The sequence below is a fragment of the Atractosteus spatula genome, chromosome 6 (assembly GCF_055471065.1).
Source record: "Atractosteus spatula isolate fAtrSpa1 chromosome 6, fAtrSpa1.hap1, whole genome shotgun sequence".
NCBI lineage: Eukaryota > Metazoa > Chordata > Actinopteri > Semionotiformes > Lepisosteidae > Atractosteus > Atractosteus spatula.
Genome location: NC_142711.1, coordinates 41084443 through 41105887, shown reverse-complemented (window position 1 = coordinate 41105887; position 21445 = coordinate 41084443). Strand labels below are relative to the sequence as shown.

The window sequence follows — 21445 nt, the reverse complement described above, 5'->3', positions numbered from 1 at the left end:
TTGTTGAGATTTTATTTTCACCTATGATTTGTTTCATATTAATTTCTATGAATTTTTTAGCTAGAAAATTTCAAGGACTGAGCTGATATGATTTATCTGGTGTATGTGAAGTGTCGCTGCTTTGCTATACAAAAAATCTTTTTTTCCTTTTTCTGTGTTGCAGACGTTGGTCTTTTCCTCATATACAACGAAGATCACAGTAAGTGTGTCACAGCTGTGAGCATCAACTCTGTACAGACGACCTCATGCAACCCCAGTGATAAGTCCCAACAGTTCCGCTGGGTCAGCGAGAACAGACTTCTGAGTGTATCCCAGAAATTGTGCCTTGGAGCTGTGAGCAAGAAGGACTGGGTTAAGGTGCTGCTGTTCCCATGTGATGAGAAGGCTGAGCTCCAGAAGTGGGAGTGCAAGAATGACACTTTATTTGCCTTAAAGGGAGCAGACTTGTACTTCAATTATGGAAACAAGAATGAAAAGAATATCATGTTATACAAGGGTAATGGACTCTGGAGTAAATGGAGAATCTATGGCACCAAAGATGATTTATGCTCTCGAGGATATGAAGGTACTGTCCTTTCCTTTCCTGCTTAACATTCTGCTTCAGATCCTTTTCTGCAAATTTTAAAAGAACAGAAAGCCCCAAATACATAAACCATTACATCGGTAGAATGAGGCATAAATACATAGTAGAGACCTCATTCCAATGCATTCAACCAGTAATTGCAGGCTCTGGAATATTGTGTCAGCTTTGGCCAAGGCAAACTAGCATGTAAACAATTCCTAGAAAGCAAAAACAACATCACTGGTCTAAGCTTTTTTGCTGTAATGCTAGATCAAATCAAACTTGCTCTACAATGGAGGGTCAAAAAATATACACATCATGGTATGGCAAAACCTGATGTTAGTAATAATAATATTTACTCCTTCTTCAAAATTCCTTCCTTACTTAGTTGGAACCTGTGAAAATATGTTTTATGCTTATCCTGATCTTCTTATATCATTACACTCAAATGTTGCACACAACACATTGTTTGAAACTTATGCTTTAGTCATACCTACACAAAAGGTTCTGAGCCGTAGAAATCTAAAGTACTCTTGCTAGGTTCCAGAGTCATGGACAAAAAAACAGGTAACTTTCATAATTGACTGAAACTCAGTTATCTTTCCTGAATTCACACGATATACTTCCAATCCATTTTCAATTATAAGAATGACTACATAAAAACCCTACTTTGGTAAATGTCATTTATGTCAAATAGCTTGCACTGTACATTCATGGTTAACATCCCTTTAAAGGCCACTTATAATAACTAGACTATTAAAAACAACGTGTTACCTTGTATTTCATGTGGTCTTGAAACTCCTTTCATGTGCCTTTTGGAACAGTTGAAAAGATAATTATGTCAACAGTTAACCTGCTTGCCCGCTTGGCAGTCACCAAATGCTCTACTGATACAGTTGTTAATTTATCTGCAGCACCAGTTTCCAGAAACCAAGCTGTATTTAAATATTTGAAAACATGAGATTAGTATTGGAACCAATTGCCAGTTGCTGCCCTTGTAATGCCTCACCATACAGTATATTTGTGTTAGGCATTTAAAAAGAGGCTCTAGTTGAATATCATGATGAATTGAACTTCTAATCATCAAACACAGAAATAAAAGGCAAGAGATAATGCTTTAAACAGTGTAAACTCATGTTTGGGCTCATCGCAAGTTTATTTCTTTCTGGAAATATGGATGAAGGGATGTCATTTTGCATTATAATAATAATAATAATAATAATAATAATAATAATTGCTTACAGTTATATAGTGCTTTTCTGGACACTCCACTCAAAACACTTTACAGGTAATGGGGACTCCCCTCCACCACCACCAACGTGCAGCATCCACCTGGATGATGTGATGGCAGCCATAGTGAGTCAGAACGCTCACCACACATCAGCTATCAGTGGGGAGGAGAGCAGAGTCAGGTCCTCAGTCTGTACCTGCTCTTTATACTCTTTAGCATTATTTTCTGTTACTATAAATTTATTTGACTGATGCTTTTATTCAAACCAACTTACATGTCTACACATTTATATAGCAAAGGCAATTTATTGAAGTGCTATGGTTACTGAGGTACCTTGCTCAGGCTAACAGTGCCCCACTTAGGATTTTCTCAGAATCCTAGGATTTCTAGGAATGTCTGTGATACCGTAGCTGTGTTTTAAACACTAGTGTTACATATTCTTGGACAGAAATTCATCACACCTAAATTAAAATTTAAAACTCTTCCTCGATTAGTACAGAGATGTGAGCCAGATTATTTTAAGTTGATATTCTTTGGAGTTCCTTTCTTTTCTCCAAAGTTTAAATTTCCATCATGTTGGGAAAGTTTATCTTAGTATCTGTCCACAAAACTTCAAACAACGTCTGAGCAAATTTTGAAATACAATATAGGTAACGTAGACTGGATATTCATGGCTGCCAATAGTGTGGTACAGTACATGCTCCTTGATAATGTAACCAAAGTTGGCAAAAGAATGAATGAATTATAAATTTAAAGAAAATGCTTATGTGGACGAAAATGCTCCCATACTTATTGGACATTGTGTAACCATGCAGCATAACAGCATGATGGAAAATCTTAAGGCTGGTCATGTCAATGCCCAGATTTAAATCCAATTGAACATAACTTTTACATTCTGAAGAAACAATGATGTCAGAACACTTCAACAGCAGGCAGAAACTCAAAGTGATTTAACCACAATCTTGGCAAATCATGTCAAATAATTGCACAAAGAGTTTTGGAAGCTCAATGGGTCACAAACGTCAAGCATTTTATTGCCTCAAATGGGTATTTAAACACTGACTTGCACAGGCTGAAATGTCTTTAAAATAAGTATACCCCAATACTTATTACCACTTGAAATCACTGTGTCATCACTGTATGCATTTTTTTGATATGATCAAATATATGGTTTTGTCCTAATTATTTTAAAATCTTGTACACTGTTTTTACCATTCCTATTAATCTCATGATCACAAATGCACACAAAATAGTACACTAATTCAGTGCTTTATAAAACAAAAAAATGAAAACTTAAGTTGATAAAACATTCAATACCATTAATTTCCACAGATGTTTATGTGTGGGGACTTGAGAGTTGAAAAATTGTCCGTTTCCCAATTCCAGCAAAGTAGGAGTTCAAGTAGAATATCCAGAAAGTAAATACTTTATTTGCATTTACATGTAATCTCAGTCATTAGAAATGCCACTTATTGAAAATATTCAAAATATTCTATCCATCCAACCATTTCTAACTGTTTTGTCGGATAAAGAGTCAGGAGGAGATGTAGCCTGTCCCAACAAGCAACAGGCACAAGGCAAGGAACACCCTGGAAGGGATGCCAATCCACTGCAGGACACACACTGACACAAAAACACAAATGCTCACACCAGGGCCAGTTTTTCAAGAAAACAATTAATGTACCAGTATATCTTTTGTCTATGGGAGGAAACTGGAGAACTCAGAAGAAACCCACGTGAACACAGGAAGAACATGCAAACACCATGCAAATAGCACACCAGATATTAAACCCAGGGCCCCAGCACTGTGAGGCAGCAATGCTAACCACCGTGCTACCATGCTGCCCATTAAAAATATTCTAGAATCTAAACATTTTGTTTTCATTCATATTTATTCTAAATAGGATTTCAGCGGCTCAAACTGTAATTAAGTGAAACTACTGATGACATTTATTAGGATAATTCACCTGGCTGATGAGAATGACAACCCAACCATAAGAACGGGGTTTTCAAAACCCCCATTTTGATGAAAGAGGAGTCAGTGCTGTAAGTGTGAAGATGGGTTTGTAAAAATGATATGCGCAAGTATGTAAACAAGAAATGTGATATTTGTATGTACTGTATCGCATTTAGTCAGACATGGGTGAGATAAGGATTTTACCTGCTCCTAAACATTTAATATTCAATTTTATGGAGCATACTGTAGTATTACGTTTTTTTTTCCATAAAACAGCAAATGTGTTTGCTAACATGCAAAATTTGCCCCTTTGTTTTCCACAGATATATTTACTCTTGGGGGCAATTCATTTGGATTACCCTGCCAGTTTCCATTCAAGTATGATGAGAAATGGTATGCTGAGTGCACTCTTGATGGCAGATCTGATGGTCAGTTATGGTGTGCAACAACCCCAGATTATAAAACAGATAGAAAATGGGGCCTGTGTCCAACAAAATGTGAGTAGTAAGCTTTTTTTTTACAGAAGCTTCTTTTTGTTACTGCACTGTTTTCATATTGAAGTGACAGGCTCAAAACAGCTCTAAAAATCTCTTCCAGTTTATTTTCTTTCCAGTTGTCTTTCTCCCTGGCAGTGTTTCTTATAAAGAAACCCTGCATATGAATAATGTTATTTACTAGCATCAGTATTATTAATCATAAGCCCCTTTAAAAAACCAATAACACAGTACTAATAGATTATGGAAATAGCTTTTATGACATACAGTACAGTAGAATGTATTTCTAATTATAACTGCCATAACCCAGATAATGCTGAATATTTTACTATGATAACCATTCCAGTAGAAACCTAAAAGATTGGGATAAGACTAACACAATTGTTAACTTTAGAGGAAAATATTAAAACAGTGAAGTATTTGAGATGATTCATTTAATTCTAGACAAGAGAAAAAAGTTTAACTGTAATTGTGGCAAACTGATTCCCACCTGTCTTTTGAATTCTTTTCAAATAAAATCATTATTTTTTAGTCAATTCTACAATAATGAAATCTTAAATACATTACTGGTAAATTGAAAACAAGTACTGTACAGGCCAATAAAAATAAACACACCATTTTTAAAGTAAGAGAATGATTATGAACTAGCTAGGTCCATTCTATTAGTAAAGGACATCTTGTTGAACACACAATAAGCTTTATTGCTCAGATGTTGTCAGTTCCAGTCAGTACACAATTTCTGTTCTGCTGGGGCTAGATAAGGTAGCATCTGCTTGCTGTGTAGGAGTGATTAGTGGTCTGCCTGGAAGCCAGAAAGCAGACAGTCTTATGAAGAGAGAGGTTCCATCACTCCTCCATGCTCCTGGAACTTACAACTACACAAGTATGATTTCATCTCATTACTAACCACCTACTCCTGGTACTTCTGGTCATGGTAGTAACAGGCTGAGCAGGGCACCAGTCCTCCTGTTCCTTAGCAATAGTCCCAGCTTCTCCTAGGACATACCCTGGCTCCCCCAAACCAGCTGAGAGATAATCCCTCCAGCGTATCCTGATTTGTCCAGTAGTCTCTTCCAAGTGGGTTGTGTCTGGTACTGTACATCTTAAATGGGAGGAGCCCAGGGGTGCATCCTCACCTGATACCTGAAGCACTTCAACTGACTCCTCTTGGTCCACAGGAGCAGTGACTCTATTCCAAAGTCCTTCCAGACTACCATGCTCCTCAGTCTGTCCTAGAAAGTAAGCTCAGAAACCCAATTAATTTCTGTGGCTTGTACCCGTGATCTCATTTGTTCAGTCTTTACCCAAAGCTCATGACAATAAGTAAGGATAGAAGTGTAGATCAATTAGAAAACTAAGAGCTATGTCTGAAAACTCAGGTCCTGCTTCACCACCACAGTTCAATTCGGTGTCTGCATTACTGCAGCTGCTGCACCAATCTGCTGGTCAGTCTCATGATCACCTCTACCCTCACTCATGAACAAGACCTTGAGGTACTTAAACTCCTCCAACTGGGGCAGCTGTTCCTCCCTCACCTGGAGAGCACAATCCACACTTTTTGGGAGAAAACCCTCAGATTTGGAATTACTGATCTTCATTCCGACTGCATCAAACTTGGCTCTTAACCTCTTCAGTGTGTGTGCCAGAGATTATAGTCAGATGAGACAAAAAAGACAACATTTTATTAATGGTGCAAGTTTCATAGGTTAGTCTCAAAGGGGTTGCAAACTTCTGTGATGTGAGGAAAAAGAAGTGGTCTACTGTTCAATGACTAAGATGGAATCTACATTTTCCTTCTCTATCAAAGTATTGAATATCAGCCAAAGTTTTCTTTCCACACCCTGGCATAGGCTTTCCTAGGGAGGCCTGGGAGTGTGATCCTTCTGTACTTAGAACACACCTTCAGATCCCTATTTGTAAAATAGAGACCAACAGGCAAGTCTACCAATAGAGAGTCACTGTCCTCACCTTTTTGTTAAAGAGGTATGTTAATCACAGCATCTAAACACCTTTAGCCAGCATTTGTGGTGTATCTCATTTATATCTTCAACCTTACTACTATGGATCTGTTTAATCACTGCAGTGATCTGAGCCACAGAAATGGGCCCAGTCCCACCAGAGGCTTCCACCTGGCACCTGACAGGAGGGCATGTCCACCAGATTCAGGAGTTCCTCAAAGTGCTCCTTCCACCTCTCAATAATATTCCCATTGCTGAAACAGCCTGGGCAATGTCCCACCTTCCCCTCCTGTTGTCAGATGGTTTGTTGGAACAGCTTTGAGCCCCTGTGGCAGTCATTCTCCATAGCTCCTCCACACTCTTTCCATTTCCATGCTTTCACCTCAGTGAACACTGCAGCTGCAACCCTCTTGGTCTGCTGGTACCTCTAGCCAAATTTGAAACCAACCTGCAAGCAATGCATGGACATCCTTCTTCTTTGACTTGATGTCTTCCGTTACTGCTGGTATTCACCAGCAGGTCCTAGTGTTCGTGCCATAATAGGCATTGACTACCTTTTTTCCACAACTCCTTACAACCCGCTTAAAAACTTTAGTCTTGAACAAGATTCCTTCTCACTCAATGTCCCCAACCTCCCTGAAGACACAAGCTCTTTAGAAGTGGGAATTGAGCTCATCCCACAATGAGTCATCCACCAGGAGTTCCCAGGGCACCCTGGCTACCTGTTTGAACCTCCTGGGTCACCAAACACCTTGACAACCCTGTCTGTATGATCCAGTTCAGTTGACAGCTTTGCCTCTCCCTCTACCTGAATGTCAGAATATACATCCTTAAAACTGATGATATGATCACGAAGTCAATAACAACTGGCCTAAGGAGCTCTGGTACCAAATTCACTCATGAGCAACCTTGTGTTTGAACATGGTGTGCATTCTGAGCAGTCCATGCCAAATACAGAAGTCCAATAACAACTCACTCCTCAGGTTCAGATCAGGGAGGCTGTAACCTGATAACAAAACTAGTGCAACCATTTTACTAGTCTTGTCCAAATGTATTACAGTATGTGACCTATTGAATCAGTCACTGTTTATACTGCCAGTAATTTTAAATAACTCCATTTAGTTAAAGGTTAATAAAGTTAAACACCAAATCTGTCAGCAAATCTTCTCAGAGTTTAAAGATAGTAAAGCTACTAGGATGCTACTTGTATGCAATACACATTTCTTATATCTGATGGCTTAATGATGTTGTTATTTAACTTAACATGTAATATTAAGGAAAAACAATATAATGAATCTTGTTTAAGGAATCTTATACTATGATTTGATTTCCTATAATAGGTATAGGTAAGTTAGACACATTGTCCTTATACTTTCTCTAGCACACTAAAAATACAGTAGATTTTTGCTAAACCGTCAGTACTGACACTTTCACAGAGATTCCAATTTACTAGTTTGAAAATTCACATTCCTTATACTGTTCTGAAAAACTGTTTAAGTACTATAATATTGACAGTGTAGTGGAATCATTTTATTTTCCTGTTTTCTGTAACTTACTAAGAGGTTATTATGTAAGGTCTGCACAGACATCTGGTTCCTGACTTCCCAACTTTAACATATCTCACTTCCTTTGCTCTTATCACTTGATTATTCCCTTTTCCTCTCATCATGACTCCAGTGGTCAAATACAATACAACTGAGGATAGGAAGGGGGACATCACTTTATACGTGGTATAGTGAAAAACCAACAAAGAAATGTCAAATATGTACCCTCAGAGAAAGTCCTGTACTTTGCAAAATGATACATTGACCTGGGCAACACTTCGATTTATGGCCTTTTAGTAGCAAGACAATCCCTTTCAGTATTTCCTTTTCAGCAGTCTGAAGCAAAAGAGAAAAACATATTGCCTGAATAGTGCTGAATTTGCCTATACTGTATCTTCATTTGTTGTATGACATTGTGACATCTGCTGACACAGACTACCATAATACCAACACATCATCTCAGGTTTTTCTGTTTTTCTGTTTCAAGTGGTTCATCCTTAGTTTTTCAGACCCCTTCCAGGATCCTGGCTCTTTCATGTTGTTTCCCTCTTGGGGAAGACTCCACAGTCCTCTTTCTTCTACATTTCTCTCCATTTGTCTCTACTGGATTGAGAATGCACTGGAGTATTCAACTTAATTAATTCATACCGCTCAATTGTAATCTTCACTTCATTCATCAATATTCACAACAAGGCACTGGGGTACTTAATTTAGACTAACTTTATGTCACCCAATCTTCAGTGAAATAATCACATGGGTTTCATTTTCTTCAAGTACCAAATCTTGATTAATAACCAATAACTCGGCCCATTACTTAATTTCCCTGATGGTCCTGTTTGACCAAGGGCACATTGAGACAACCTGCACTTGCATCCCTGTGGAAGCAACATGCAGTTTATTGTTTTTCACTCATTTCACACTCTGAGACACCCTGTCTATCTGCTGATGGTAATGCACAGGGAGTACACATCACTAGACTACTCTCTCAGCTGTGGGGAGAAGATACACTGCTACCTTGCCAAGGAATGCCCCACTCCTACAGGTGCTAACAACTGTAGTCAGCCTTGGGACTGCAGGCCAACCCTGTTCCCAGACAGTGTCCTTCATCTCCTTTGAGCCTGGGAAATGAAGTACCATGGAGCCTCAATACAGCCTAAGCTGAATTTTCTCAAGCCTCCCTATCTCACTGAGTCCCACAGGACTTTAAACCAGCCCAGTCTGTTACTTGCAAGAGGTCTCTCTTCTCCATCCTTCAGGGTGAAGGTTAGAAATAAACTAAAACTCTATTGCTCTTATAACCCTCTTAGTCCAGGGGAGTGGCTAATTCAATGCAGAGCCTATCCTGACAGCTCCTATCCCCCACATGGAATTCACTCCCTCTAAGTGCTAAGCACTCATTCAGACCAGCTGTGCCTCACCACTTTGCCAAGCCACCACTCATTACCTGATCAATATAAATAATACATATAATCAAAGAAGCTTCCTTTCTGATAGGAAGCATTATTTTGCAGTATGAACCTATTACTCAGCAAAGGAAAATTGTTTCACGTGAATCAATTTTATTTCTGCTAATTTCTCCAAAGCACTCATTTTGAATTTCATAGAGCTAATTGCCCATGTACAGCAGATAGTATAATAGAGGTCACGTTCTACATGTCATGTTTTCTAGAGGATTACTAAAAGTACAGTATTTAGTGGACTTTTTAACTCTATATTTTGTGTTGATACACAGATGATCTGAATGGGTCATCAGAAAAAAAGACTTTCGTATACAGGATGTACCCTAGACATGATAAGACGTGAAGCAGAAAAAGCCCCCTATTCATTGTACAGAAGTATCTCACACTGGCAGTGTTACACAGTCCCATGTCTGTAGAAAGGGCTTTGTTATGGCCAGCTGTACACCCAGTGGCTGAACAGATTGTTTATAAATACTCTTCTTTGATAACCCCAACAAAGTTATATAGACCTTGTGTTTGAGCTTTGCCTTTTGCCAAAGGTTAATCAGGCTAATGAGATTAATGAGCGTGGTAGCAAGCTACCTTATGGTATTTTTTAAAGAAAATTCCATTTTTAAGGAACTGGAAGTTTTTTTTTTCACATTCAACTGAATCAGTATGAAGAATAGAAATGAGCAGTGATAGTTGATTTGAAATTTAAAGTTGTTACTGATATGGCCAGCTGTTTTTCATCTTACAATGTGCATGTGTGTTTGTTCAAATAGCAACTTCTGGATGGGATACCCACCCTGTAACAGGTGTCCTGTACCAGAGGAACACCCAAGCTGTTCTGACCTGGCACCAAGCGAGAAGAAGCTGTCAGCAGCAGGGTGCAGACTTGCTGAGCATTGTGGAATTACACGAACAAACATATCTCTCAGGTAGAAATACTCAAAAATAGATGGGGCCACACCTGGAAAGGTGCGAGTACAAATGCCACATTTCGAAGGTGTGGTGAGCAGTATCATTACTGGGAAACTTTTATAAAAGATGGAGAAGAGACAGTAGTGCAAAAAATCCTTTGTTTGTTCACATTAGTCTCTATTTATTAATAACCATTTCAGTTTTGCCTCACAATGCATTTACTTACATTTAGTTTTAGAAAGAAAAGAAATAAAAAATAATTTTAGCATAATGGTCTGATACCGTACAACAATAATTAGCAAATCAACATGCCACCCAATATTAAATGCAACCTTTAATAATCTTAATAATCCATAAGTCTTTTACGATTGTTTCCCAAGATAACATGCGAACTACTATGAAATATTTTGTGATAAACACAACCTTTAATGTTTCATGTTCTATCCTTTTTTTGCTCTACAGCACAGTACATTAGTATTTTGATTCTGAGGTCAATGGAAAAAAAACAGATTACATTACAATACAATAAATGAAGTTATTTCCTCATTGAAAGTGGTTTCAAGAAACTTTAATTACCATACTATTAGGAACAGGATAAAAAAATACATCAGTGGATTTAAGATACTCTGTTTTTGTATAATTTTTCCAAACCTAAATTTGTTTTCACATGTATACTGTACGTAGGAAAGTACTGTCTCTTAGGGGCATAATGGCTTACAGCAGGAGCCAGTGTAGGCAGAGTAACAGAGCCAGTAAAATAATTTTCAGCACACTGTACATGCATTTTTTTCAGTTTTCTAAATTATTTTGGGCAGATTTCCCAACAAAAAATATACACCATTTTTTAAGGCTGTTTGGTTTAGTTTAAGAGCTCAACTATAAGTATCAGCTGAAATGTAGATGCAATAGTTAAAACACAAGTGTCTTATTAATTTACTTTTTTAGCCTTCAATGCCTTGTGTAAAATCTAGTTTTAAACAAGACGTTTTAAGCTCATTCATTTTTTACACTTATGGTACATTGTAAATGCACTCAAATTGCCATATTAAAACATCAAACTTGTTTTTCCTAAAGGGTGTAGAAATAATTTTATTTAAACCAACTTAAATTTGTTTATATGTATCCAGAAAATGAAAGCATTTGATTATTTAATCAGTTATTTTTTCATTCCTTCAAGGCAGTTGTACTTTTCAGAATAAAATCACTACATTTAAACAAGAAATATAATAAATAACAGTTACTGCATGACATTTAATCAATAGGCTTCCCACATCTCCAATCAGATTGATAGCACAATTAACAGAGGGATAAATGGTCTTAAAAAGTAAACTTGGAAATGTCAGTGTGTGGTAATTAAAAAAAAAACGTATCAAAAAGGAAACAACCTAATAATAATGTTTACAAGTTTCAAATAGAAAAATATTCTGTATGCAGCAGAAGCATTAGAATTTAAATTGGTTACCTAAAAGATGATCGAGCGGGTACAATATATTGTCATAATTGCAAGCAAATCTTCTTTAAAAATTATGATTGCCTTTACCACATCATAAAAATACTGTAGGAATGGTGTTTGCATATATTGACCGTGCTGCTCAGGAGGTATGCTTGTAGAGTACCAATGCTTTACTGTTTTTAAAAAAAAAATAGGATTGACAGAAAATCTGGGATCGCCACTGTGGATTGGATTGAATAGTCTGGAGTTTGAGACTGGTTGGCAATGGATTGATGGAAGTCCATTTAGATATCTAAACTGGGCACCAGGTGAGTGCTAATTTTTATTTAAAGTTAACATCAAAGACGCTGTAGCATGCATCCCTGTGGGGAACGGATGTGTACTACATGTTTTCTTATGTCAGGTGACTTTTATAAGTGCACTTTCCTCCACCTTTCTGATTGACTGCCATTGTGATTCAGCATGTTTTTTTTTATTATATCTTCAAAAGCTTGAGTGAATTTAAAGGATTAAATTTAAGGTGAGGTGAACCACTATGAAGCAGCAATATTCATTTCTGGGTATTTCAAAAGAATTTAAATTCCTTGAATTGAAAGTGAAAAGGTGATGAGAAACATAATGTTAATGTCTACTTACCCTATTTAAAAACATAACCCTCTTGAAACAGAAAATATCTTTAGAGATTCTTTGATTTTTCCATCACTGACTGCAAAGGAAGTACTCAAAGCAAAGTCAAAGTCTGTGTACCTTGTCTGTGCAGTCTGTTTCACAGATCACAAATTAGTTGTAATACTCTGTAGCACTGTTCACTTGATAACTGTTAGACCCTTTTCCATGGATATAACTACCTTTCTAGTTGATTTCGCTAAAAACAGCAGGACATATTCATATTTGAATGAGAATTCTACTTTTAGGCATTGGTAAATTATGTTAGACGTAATGTAAGAGCCTATAGGTTCTACTACTTTTTAATTATTTTGTGAATGATTTTTTTTTCTTTTTGGCATCTCTCTTTCACATTACAGGGCACCCGTCTTCACAGCCAGGTCTGAACTGTGCTGTTATAAATCCAGGAAAAGCAGCCAAATGGGAAGACTCAGTATGTTCGAAGAAACTTGGATATATCTGCAGAAAAGGAAATACTACCAATGTAAACCCCGTGATTCCAGGTTAACGCTGATTGCTTAAGTCCGCTTTCTTAAGTCTTTTAATGTAGGCTTCACAATGGCTGAAACATGCCGTACAACATATTGACGTTGTTTCTTATAATTTCTTAACCTACATTCTTGGATTGATCATAGCACTAGTTAAAATCCATAGCTTGTATAAATCTAAAGAACTCATCAATGAAATCAGTTCGTGTAGCTAACTGTATTGTAAGGCAGTCTTCGTTTTATACATTAGGAACTTTCTGTACTGTGCTTCAATAGCTGAAGAAGCTATAATCTACTGTTCTGGACGTTGCTTTGACCTTCAGCCCTATACAATACCTTTAACCGGATTTTTGCAAAATGTGTACCTTATGCAGTTGATCATTGTAAAAGATGACTGCACATAAAAAGCATTGTCACTGCTTTATTTTATGTTTGATTTCTTCTTCTGCAGCGAGTACCCAGCCCAGTTACTGTCCAAGTCACTGGGTGCCCTATGCTGGCCATTGCTATTCCTTAGAACGAACTAAACAAATATGGAAAGAAGCTCTGGCTGCATGTCACAAGGAAGGTGGTGATCTTGCCAGTATCCATAACATTGAGGAACACAGCTTTGTCATTTCACAGCTTGGCTACTGTGAGTAGAATGTGTATCTACTGAAACTCCCCTCTACATCCCTTAGACTTGGTGTGATTTCCTTTACATTTGTGATCAGCATTCCTATATTGCTTGATATCAATGATTCTTTATATTGTGCACTGCTCATGCGGCTTAAAATGCTACAAGTGCATAGTCAAGATAATGTGCAGATGTGTCCTGCCAATTTGGGTGTGAAGAGCTTCTTATCATTTCCATTTTAATGGAACACTAACAGTTTTGGTGGTGTACTGATTTGGTACAGTAGTAATCATCATGGAAGGTGTACAATCCACTTCTGCATGTAATTTACCATTTGACTCGTGTCATAGATATGGAAAAATTACACTTTTTATCCCTGCATGCAGTGGATTTAGTTTTCTGAACGTTGTCATTTTAGCTTATAGCTCTGTGTTGTTTTCCAAACAACAGCAAATAATTTCCCTGCAATCCTTTGAATTAAAAATTAGCTTGGCTTTTAACAAAATATATTATTGTTCTTTAGTGCCAACAGATGAACTCTGGATAGGCCTGAATGACCAGAAAATGTCAATGTTGTTTGAATGGACTGACAGGACCCATGTGACATTCACAAAATGGTTGACAGGGGAACCAAGCCATGCCACCAATATGCAGGAGGACTGTGTCCTTATGAAAGGAAAGGTAACACTTTTGTTTAAAGATAGTGGGGGTTTCCATACCCTGAGAAACATGTACTGTATCCCACTGCTGCTCTTCCTTTTTATCTTTTAGCCTTTCATACTTTCATATTTTTAGTTTCCATCTTTCCATATTCTTTTCTATCTTTCTTCTGATTGCCCTACACATTGCTGTTGAATCTCATTTATAAATATTTATCTGACCTGTGTGTCCATATCACCGCATCCTTATCTGCGTGATGACATCTGTGAGCGTTGTTAGATGTTTCCTTTTTTGTATAATCATACATAAATCTTCTTCAGTTACCATCAAATTGAATCAAAGTCAAGTCTTTCGGACAAACTGCTATTCTGTTTTGTTGTTTTTGTAGTATGCTCTTCATGCCCTTTTGACCTACACAATTAGTTGACCTATTCAAAGAACTGCATTGTGAGAAAAATGAATAATGGATTAGTTAATTTGTTACACAAACATATTTGACCACATGGACAATGACAGTTCACCCTGAAGGGCATTTACATCTGCCAAAGCTGTAGTTCTTTGGTGTTATTGTAGATGACCATTTGTTCCTGTTTGTGTGAGTAGCTTCATGATAACCCTGTACTACAGGACAGTACAGTTGAGTAGTGATTAGAATAAACCAAAAGAGTCATGGGTTCAAATAATGAACGCGGCTGCTGTACCCTTGAGCATGGTACTTAAAACATATTGCTCTCATACTGTACATGCCCTGCTGTATAAATGGACACTTCTGGTCATTGCTGTAAATGCAAGTTTATTTTCCTTTGACTAATATGCTTAAAAACATATTTAAAATGAAATTAAAATTTTGAATGGGGTGCCAGTGGTGAAAGCAGCCTCTTTTGAATGTTTCCTATCAGGAAGGGAAGTGGGCAGATCATGTCTGTGAAAAGGCCTATGGATACATTTGCAAGAAAAAGGCCTCATCCATCCAACAGGGTCCACCTGCGGTCGTGAGTGAAGGTTGCAAAGCGGTATGTTTTACAGTTTTCTTATGATCATCATCCAAATGACAAGGACAGGTTGATATAGTGACTGTTCATTTGAAAGAAATAAAAAGATACTGGCAATGTGACATTATTTACACATTATAAATTGGAATGTGAAAAAATACCAGCAACATAAAATAATAATGTTGGTGGCAACAGTGCAATATTAAAGCTGTTAAAGGGCATATAATGTGCATAACATTTTTCTATTTCATTTATTTGAGTCAGTTATATGGTCTTGGTGACTCCAGAATTCTGACTGCCACCATATACAGTATGCTGCACATTTAAAATCAAAACTATACAGTTCTATGGGATAATACAGCAACTTGTATTTATTATCACAAACAAAAATAGTTAAGACTAATTTCTTTAATTAAAAATTAATCCATTTCTTTAATTTCTGTCATAGCGATCCTTTCATGGAAAAAAACTACTGTACAGTAGGTGGACTGTATTAAAGTCACAGTCCAGTTTAAGCTACAGTAACTATAGTAGATTTAAGATCTGTTTCTTTGGCATTATGGCCATGACAGAAAATAATGGAATTACTGTATTAAATTCCTGTCCCTCCAGGGCTATTACCTTATATTTATGACTATTTATTAATCTTGCTCAACTTTAGTATAACACAACAGTATGTGGAAAAACAACCCTGTCAACTTCAGTTTGGAAACAGTTAATGTTCATCAAAATGAAAGCTATATTTAAAAATGCTCAGCGTTTGAACACTGTTATTCTGTGAAGGTTTAAAATATTCTGAAATAAAATATTCCTGTGCGTTTTAACATAATGTTTGGAAGTTAATTTAAAAAAAAAACTCAGCTTCAAATCCATTTTACCTCTCATAGTACAGAATTTTTAGAAAAATAGTCTACAGTCTACAGAATACACTGTACAGTATATCTTATGTGGAGTATTCATTCTCATTTGGCTTCTGCATAAACCAATAACTATTTTTGATCTACTAAATTATTGATAGTGTCTTAAAGTTTTATAGACTGATTTCTTTAGAGGTTGTTTTTCAAAATTATTTTAATAGTTTATAAGCATTTTTCATTGAGTAACAATATAATTGAGTAACAATAAGAAATATTAAATATGAGACAAGGTCATTTCGCCCATTTGAAATTTAGTGTTTAGAAGACCTCATCCAGGTGTTTCTTGAAAGAAGCCAGGTTGTCTACAGCAACCTAATGGGTATCTTGTGTCATACTCCCACACTACTCTTTGCATAAAGATGTGACTGAATTATTCAAATTACTATACAGCTTTAATTCCTTCAGTGTGGAGCACATAAGTGTGCCAGGAAACAACATCTCATGACTTCAGAAAATAAATTTAAGAATGAAATATCCCTTATGAAAAGAATATGCTTTTACAGTATATACGAGTCTGGTATGTTAATGTATCAGAGATAGATACAGAGAATTCTCATAGTTCAGAAGGCCAGGGAATAGTTTTAGGATTTTTAGGATTTTTAATTATTAGTACTTGAAAAAGATATTGAAATTCAGCATTAAAACACAATCACAAACAAATTGTAAAGTAAATATGACTTGACAGTATTTTTTCAGAAGATATACTTTATTAATATTTTTAAAATAGTTTCAGAAATTAATCTGATCATTTAAACACATTTGAATTTTAGTGCTGACAAGGTTATTTTGTAATGAATAAATAACTGTTTTGCCAAAATATTCATGTTCAGCAATCCAATTCAGTCTTCCATTTTCATTTTATACGTTACCAATGATGTAATGAATTTTTTGTCTTCTAGGGATGGATCAGATATGGGTTATCCTGCTACTATGTTGGATCAGAGACTCAGACATTTGAAAGTGCAACTCAGAAGTGTAGGAGCTTAGAAGCCCATTTGGTTGATATTGCTGACAGGTAAGACTACAGTGCTACTGTACATTACTACAGTACCACAGTACAGTGCTATAGTGACTACCATACTGTTGAGCTAGGCTTTTTATCTTTACATTTTCCTTATATGCTTTGTGTGTATTTCTGAGAACATCCCTATGATTACACAGTGCAAAACTATTTTTGAAAATGCTACAACTCACAGATTAAAATAATTATTCAGTGAATGCCTTTGTATTTGGGGGTTGGGTAGTACAAGACTGACTGTAATCATGATTCTCCAAGTAGATGTACTGTACCATGACTTGTGAGCAAACAGTGGGCTAGACTGCTGAGGACTTGAACTGTTGGGTGCACAACTCCTCCAGTTGGTTCTAGCTCCTCAGTCACTGATTGGAATTGGAGTTCTGACTTGTTACTCATATTGCAGAAAAAAAATGTACACAGTCTTCTTCCCATTTTTGGTTTAATAGAGGTAACAAACAAATCCAAATAAGTTTGTAATTACAAACTCATCAAGAAAAGCATAACATAATTATGCATACACAAATGCTGTCATTTAAAAATGACTTTAAACTATAAGAGACCACATTTTGAAAAGGCTGGTTTCTCCATCTAGACTACAGGATTTATTTTATTCCAATGTTCACCCTAGGGATAGTAGATTGTGTTTTGGCATCAGAACTACGTAATAAATTGTGACTTGGTATTTGCTGTTGAGAATCTCATACAATTATATTCCTTGCTATCCCCAACCACTCTGATCTTGGCCTCCCTAAGTGGCAGAAATGTTTTTGGGTGGCTGGTCTTACTGCAGCTTGAAAAATATTGGGATTTTGTTGGGATATTCCTTCCCCTGGTATCACAGGATACTATTTACTTGGAGCTTTCTTCTGCTGTGATCCATGGCACCAGAGGTTGGGCGTTAGAGCATTTGAATGCAGTTTGCCTTTTGCTTATGGGTTCTTTGGTGGAAATTGATGGGGTATCAGTGATGTGGGGGTGGGATTGTAAGTGTTAATTTTAAAGCAAGCCTAGTTCACAAAATAGATCACACCAAGTTAATTATATCAAAATCTGAATCAAAATAAAATCACCATGTCAGCAAGGTAAAGTACTGTACTTTGGGCAAAAATAATGCACTTTAGTACAGAATTGCTATACAACTTTTGAAGGATCTAGGGAATGTATATTTACAATTATTATACAATTACAAATATTTACAATTTTACCAGAACCAAAATGTGTTTGTAACATGGTTGCACATTTTGTGTCTGCATGTGCGACATAAAAAACTATACTATTACTAAAGCACCCTCCCAGCAGTGCTTTAAAAAATATTTTTTCCTATATAACCCCAGCCACCACCTGGTATCAGTGTTTTTATGTTGTTTTCTGTGGGCTGGTATACAGTATGAATTTTTCTGCATGTGTTTGTGCATGACATTTTTATTTGACATAATTCTCATAAGTGATTTTTTTTCTAGGTATGAAAATGCCTTTCTCATTAGCCTGGTTGGACTGAGGTCTGAGAAATATTTTTGGACGGGCCTTTCTAATACTGCTGACCGGGATACTTTTGTGTGGACTAACACTGCAGCTGTGCACTTCACTCACTTTAATGCCGGGATGCCAGGTATGCAGTTCATAAATATTATTTTCTATCAGTTGTGCAGGTATGGTAAAGGTAGATTTTTGTGTTTGTGTTATTTCAAATTTGACATATACTACTCTTTAATTAGTTAGTTATTAATTTATTCTAAAGCTCAAAACTTAGAATGACTAGAGCAGAGGTTCTCAATCTGGTTCTTGATAGTCCAGTCTATCTGCTGGTTTTCATTCTAGTTGGGCCCTTAATCACAAGTGCTAATTAATGCAAACGATCTGTTTGTTAAGAACTTTTTTTTGCAGTCAGTGTTCAGTGATCAGGTGATCAATTTAGGATGAACAGACTCAAGTGGTAATGACAATGTATCCAACACTTCCCATAGTGTGTTTATTTATTTATTTTTTACTTTCTGCATACTGTATGTCTAATTAGTTGCATTTATTTGTTACATAAATTTGGGAAGGTTTGAAAAGGAATTGGAAATGGCACATGATTGATATGTTTCCTAAACCATATAACCATATAAGAAAGAAAACTTAAAAACACACCTAAAATATAAGAATGAATTAAATATTACCTGTGATTAAGAACTTGAGGCAAGCAATACAAGACACACAAGTTCACCAGGACCTAGGCTCAAGAAACACTGACCAAGGTAGTAATAATAATAATAATTGCTTACACTTATATAGCACTTTTTTGGACACTCCACTCAAAGTGCTTTACAGGTAATGGGGACTCCCCTCACCACCAATGTGCAGCATCCACCTGGATGATGTGATGGCAGCCATAGTGTGCCAGAACGCCCACCACACATCAGCTATTAGTGGGGAGGAGAGCAGAGTAAAGAAGCCAGTTCATAGATGGGGGTTATTAGGAGGCCATTATTGGTAAGGGCCAATGGGAAATTTGGCCAGGACGCCAGGGTGACATCCCTGCTCTGTTCGAGAAACGCCCTGGGATTTTTAACGACCACAGAGAGTCAGGACCTCAGTTTTACGTCTCATCCGAAGGACGGCACCTGTTTACAGTATAGTGTCCCCGTCACTATACTGGGGCATTAGGACCCACATGGACCGCAGGGTGAGCGCCCCCTGCTGGCCCCACTAACACCTCTTCCAGCAGCAACCTTAGTTTTTCCCAGGAGGTCTCCCATCCAGGTACTGACCAGGCTCACACCTGCTTAGTTTCAATGGGTTCCCAGTTGTGAGTTGCAGGGTGATATGGCTGCTGACAGTACACAGTACACAGTAGTACACAGAACACAGCTGGAAATATTATAATTCAAACAGTGTAAAGTAGAGGTCTGTCAAAATTAGTTTCACGGGTGGCATTGCTTTTGATTAAAAGAGAAACAATGTCAGAAAGATTGGAATTCCTTAGTCCTACAGTCAGTATGTGTCTGACACATTGTTTGTGTCACGAACAGTTCTTTCCGGACCCTATGCGGACAACACAATCCGGGGTAGAGTGAGGAAACACTAGGAAAAAGTCATGCAGGATACGGGAATAAAAACAGGAGGGCGTGTCCAAGGAGTGCTGGTGGTCAGGGAAGGTGTAACGAGGCAAACAAATCCAGAGACGAGTCCAAAGAGATATCCAAAAACAAGCATAAGTCCATGGCCAGGCGATCCATCCAAGACAGGAGATTAAAAACGGGAACCGGGTCGGGACCGGCAGGGGGAACGGGAACAGGCACAGAAAGTTAAAAACATATCGGAGCCAGACACATCCAGGACCCGGGCTTGCATGATGCGGAAACCAATGCAAAGCCCTGATTAGTGTCAGCATCTGGCTTTTAAGGGGGAACTGAAAAGGGGCTGGAATAAGGAACAGGTGCGGGGAATGAGGCAAAACAAGGAAGAGCCAGAGCGCCCTTAAGAGGGAGGGACTACAATCGTGACAGTTTGCCTAGAAGAAATACAGGACTATGTTTTTATTGTATTTTCTGTAAGGTTCCATTTTGAACTTTATGTCACCTTCTTCCTTTCATAATCTTTTGATCTTCATTTTTCAAAGGCAGGAAACAGGGCTGTGTTGCCTTGACCACAGGAACTTTTGCTGGGTTATGGGATGTCATAAACTGTGATAGTAATGAAAAATACATCTGCAAGCATCTTGCTGATGGAGTGACAACGACCCCAGCCCCGACAACATTCCCCACTGGCGATTGCCCTTCTGATTGGACAGTGATGGCCCAGGGTAAATCATGCTTCAAGGTGAAAACCATAACTTTTATTACAAATTATGCTGAAGTAGTATAGTTAAAGACTGTAAGTAAGCACATAACTAATCACTTTTCATATAAAAGGACTAATACAAATGTGATCAAAAGTTCCAAAAAGCAGCAGGAACTGGGATAGTAATGAAGTATGAATACTGACAATAAAGTGTGATGCTGCATAAAGTGGCTCAATAAGGGCACAGGTGCTAGGTGGGTCTCTGACTACAGACACACCCCAGGACTAGTTACATTTACATATGAGTAAACAAACACTATTCAATAAAATCATGAACAAAAAAAACCTATGCTCCTCTTTGAGCATCTTACAGTACTTCTTCCAGTTCCTAACTACTGATGCGGGGCAGATACAGTAAACTACTGCTGGCACAAACAATCAAACATGCCAGAGTATTTCTCATCAATTGTGGAGGTTACTAATGAGTAGCTTTCACTTTGGGTTTGGCCATTTCAGCTAGCATCTAGCGCCTCCCAGGCATCGTCTCACACTGCTCCACAGGCTCTGTCTCTATGGCATCTCCTTGGTGTCGTCTTCACTGTGTCACTAGGGTGTAGGCTTCACAGATTCACAGAGCTCACAATGCTGTCCTCACAATGTTGCATAATTCTGGCTTGGTGTGGTCACACAGCGTCTCCTTTTCAGCTTGTTCAATAGCTGGGCAGTTTATGACTTCAGTCCAAATACTGGAATTGTAGTGTAGC

At 37.5% G+C, this 21445-nt stretch overlaps 1 protein-coding gene across 1 annotated transcript in view; it reads left to right on the top strand.

The window, feature by feature from the left end:
* The window catches only part of mrc1a (mannose receptor, C type 1a), a 43943-nt gene that overhangs the window by 1664 nt on the left and 20834 nt on the right, over positions 1-21445 (top strand). The window contains exons 2-12 of the mRNA XM_088919428.1: positions 164-565; positions 4074-4247; positions 9971-10126; positions 11757-11870; positions 12588-12731; positions 13168-13350; positions 13856-14013; positions 14892-15005; positions 16801-16916; positions 18380-18528; positions 20521-20720. Coding sequence (XP_088775554.1) covers positions 164-565; positions 4074-4247; positions 9971-10126; positions 11757-11870; positions 12588-12731; positions 13168-13350; positions 13856-14013; positions 14892-15005; positions 16801-16916; positions 18380-18528; positions 20521-20720 — 1910 coding nt within the window. The remainder of the gene's footprint in view (positions 1-163; positions 566-4073; positions 4248-9970; positions 10127-11756; positions 11871-12587; positions 12732-13167; positions 13351-13855; positions 14014-14891; positions 15006-16800; positions 16917-18379; positions 18529-20520; positions 20721-21445) is intronic.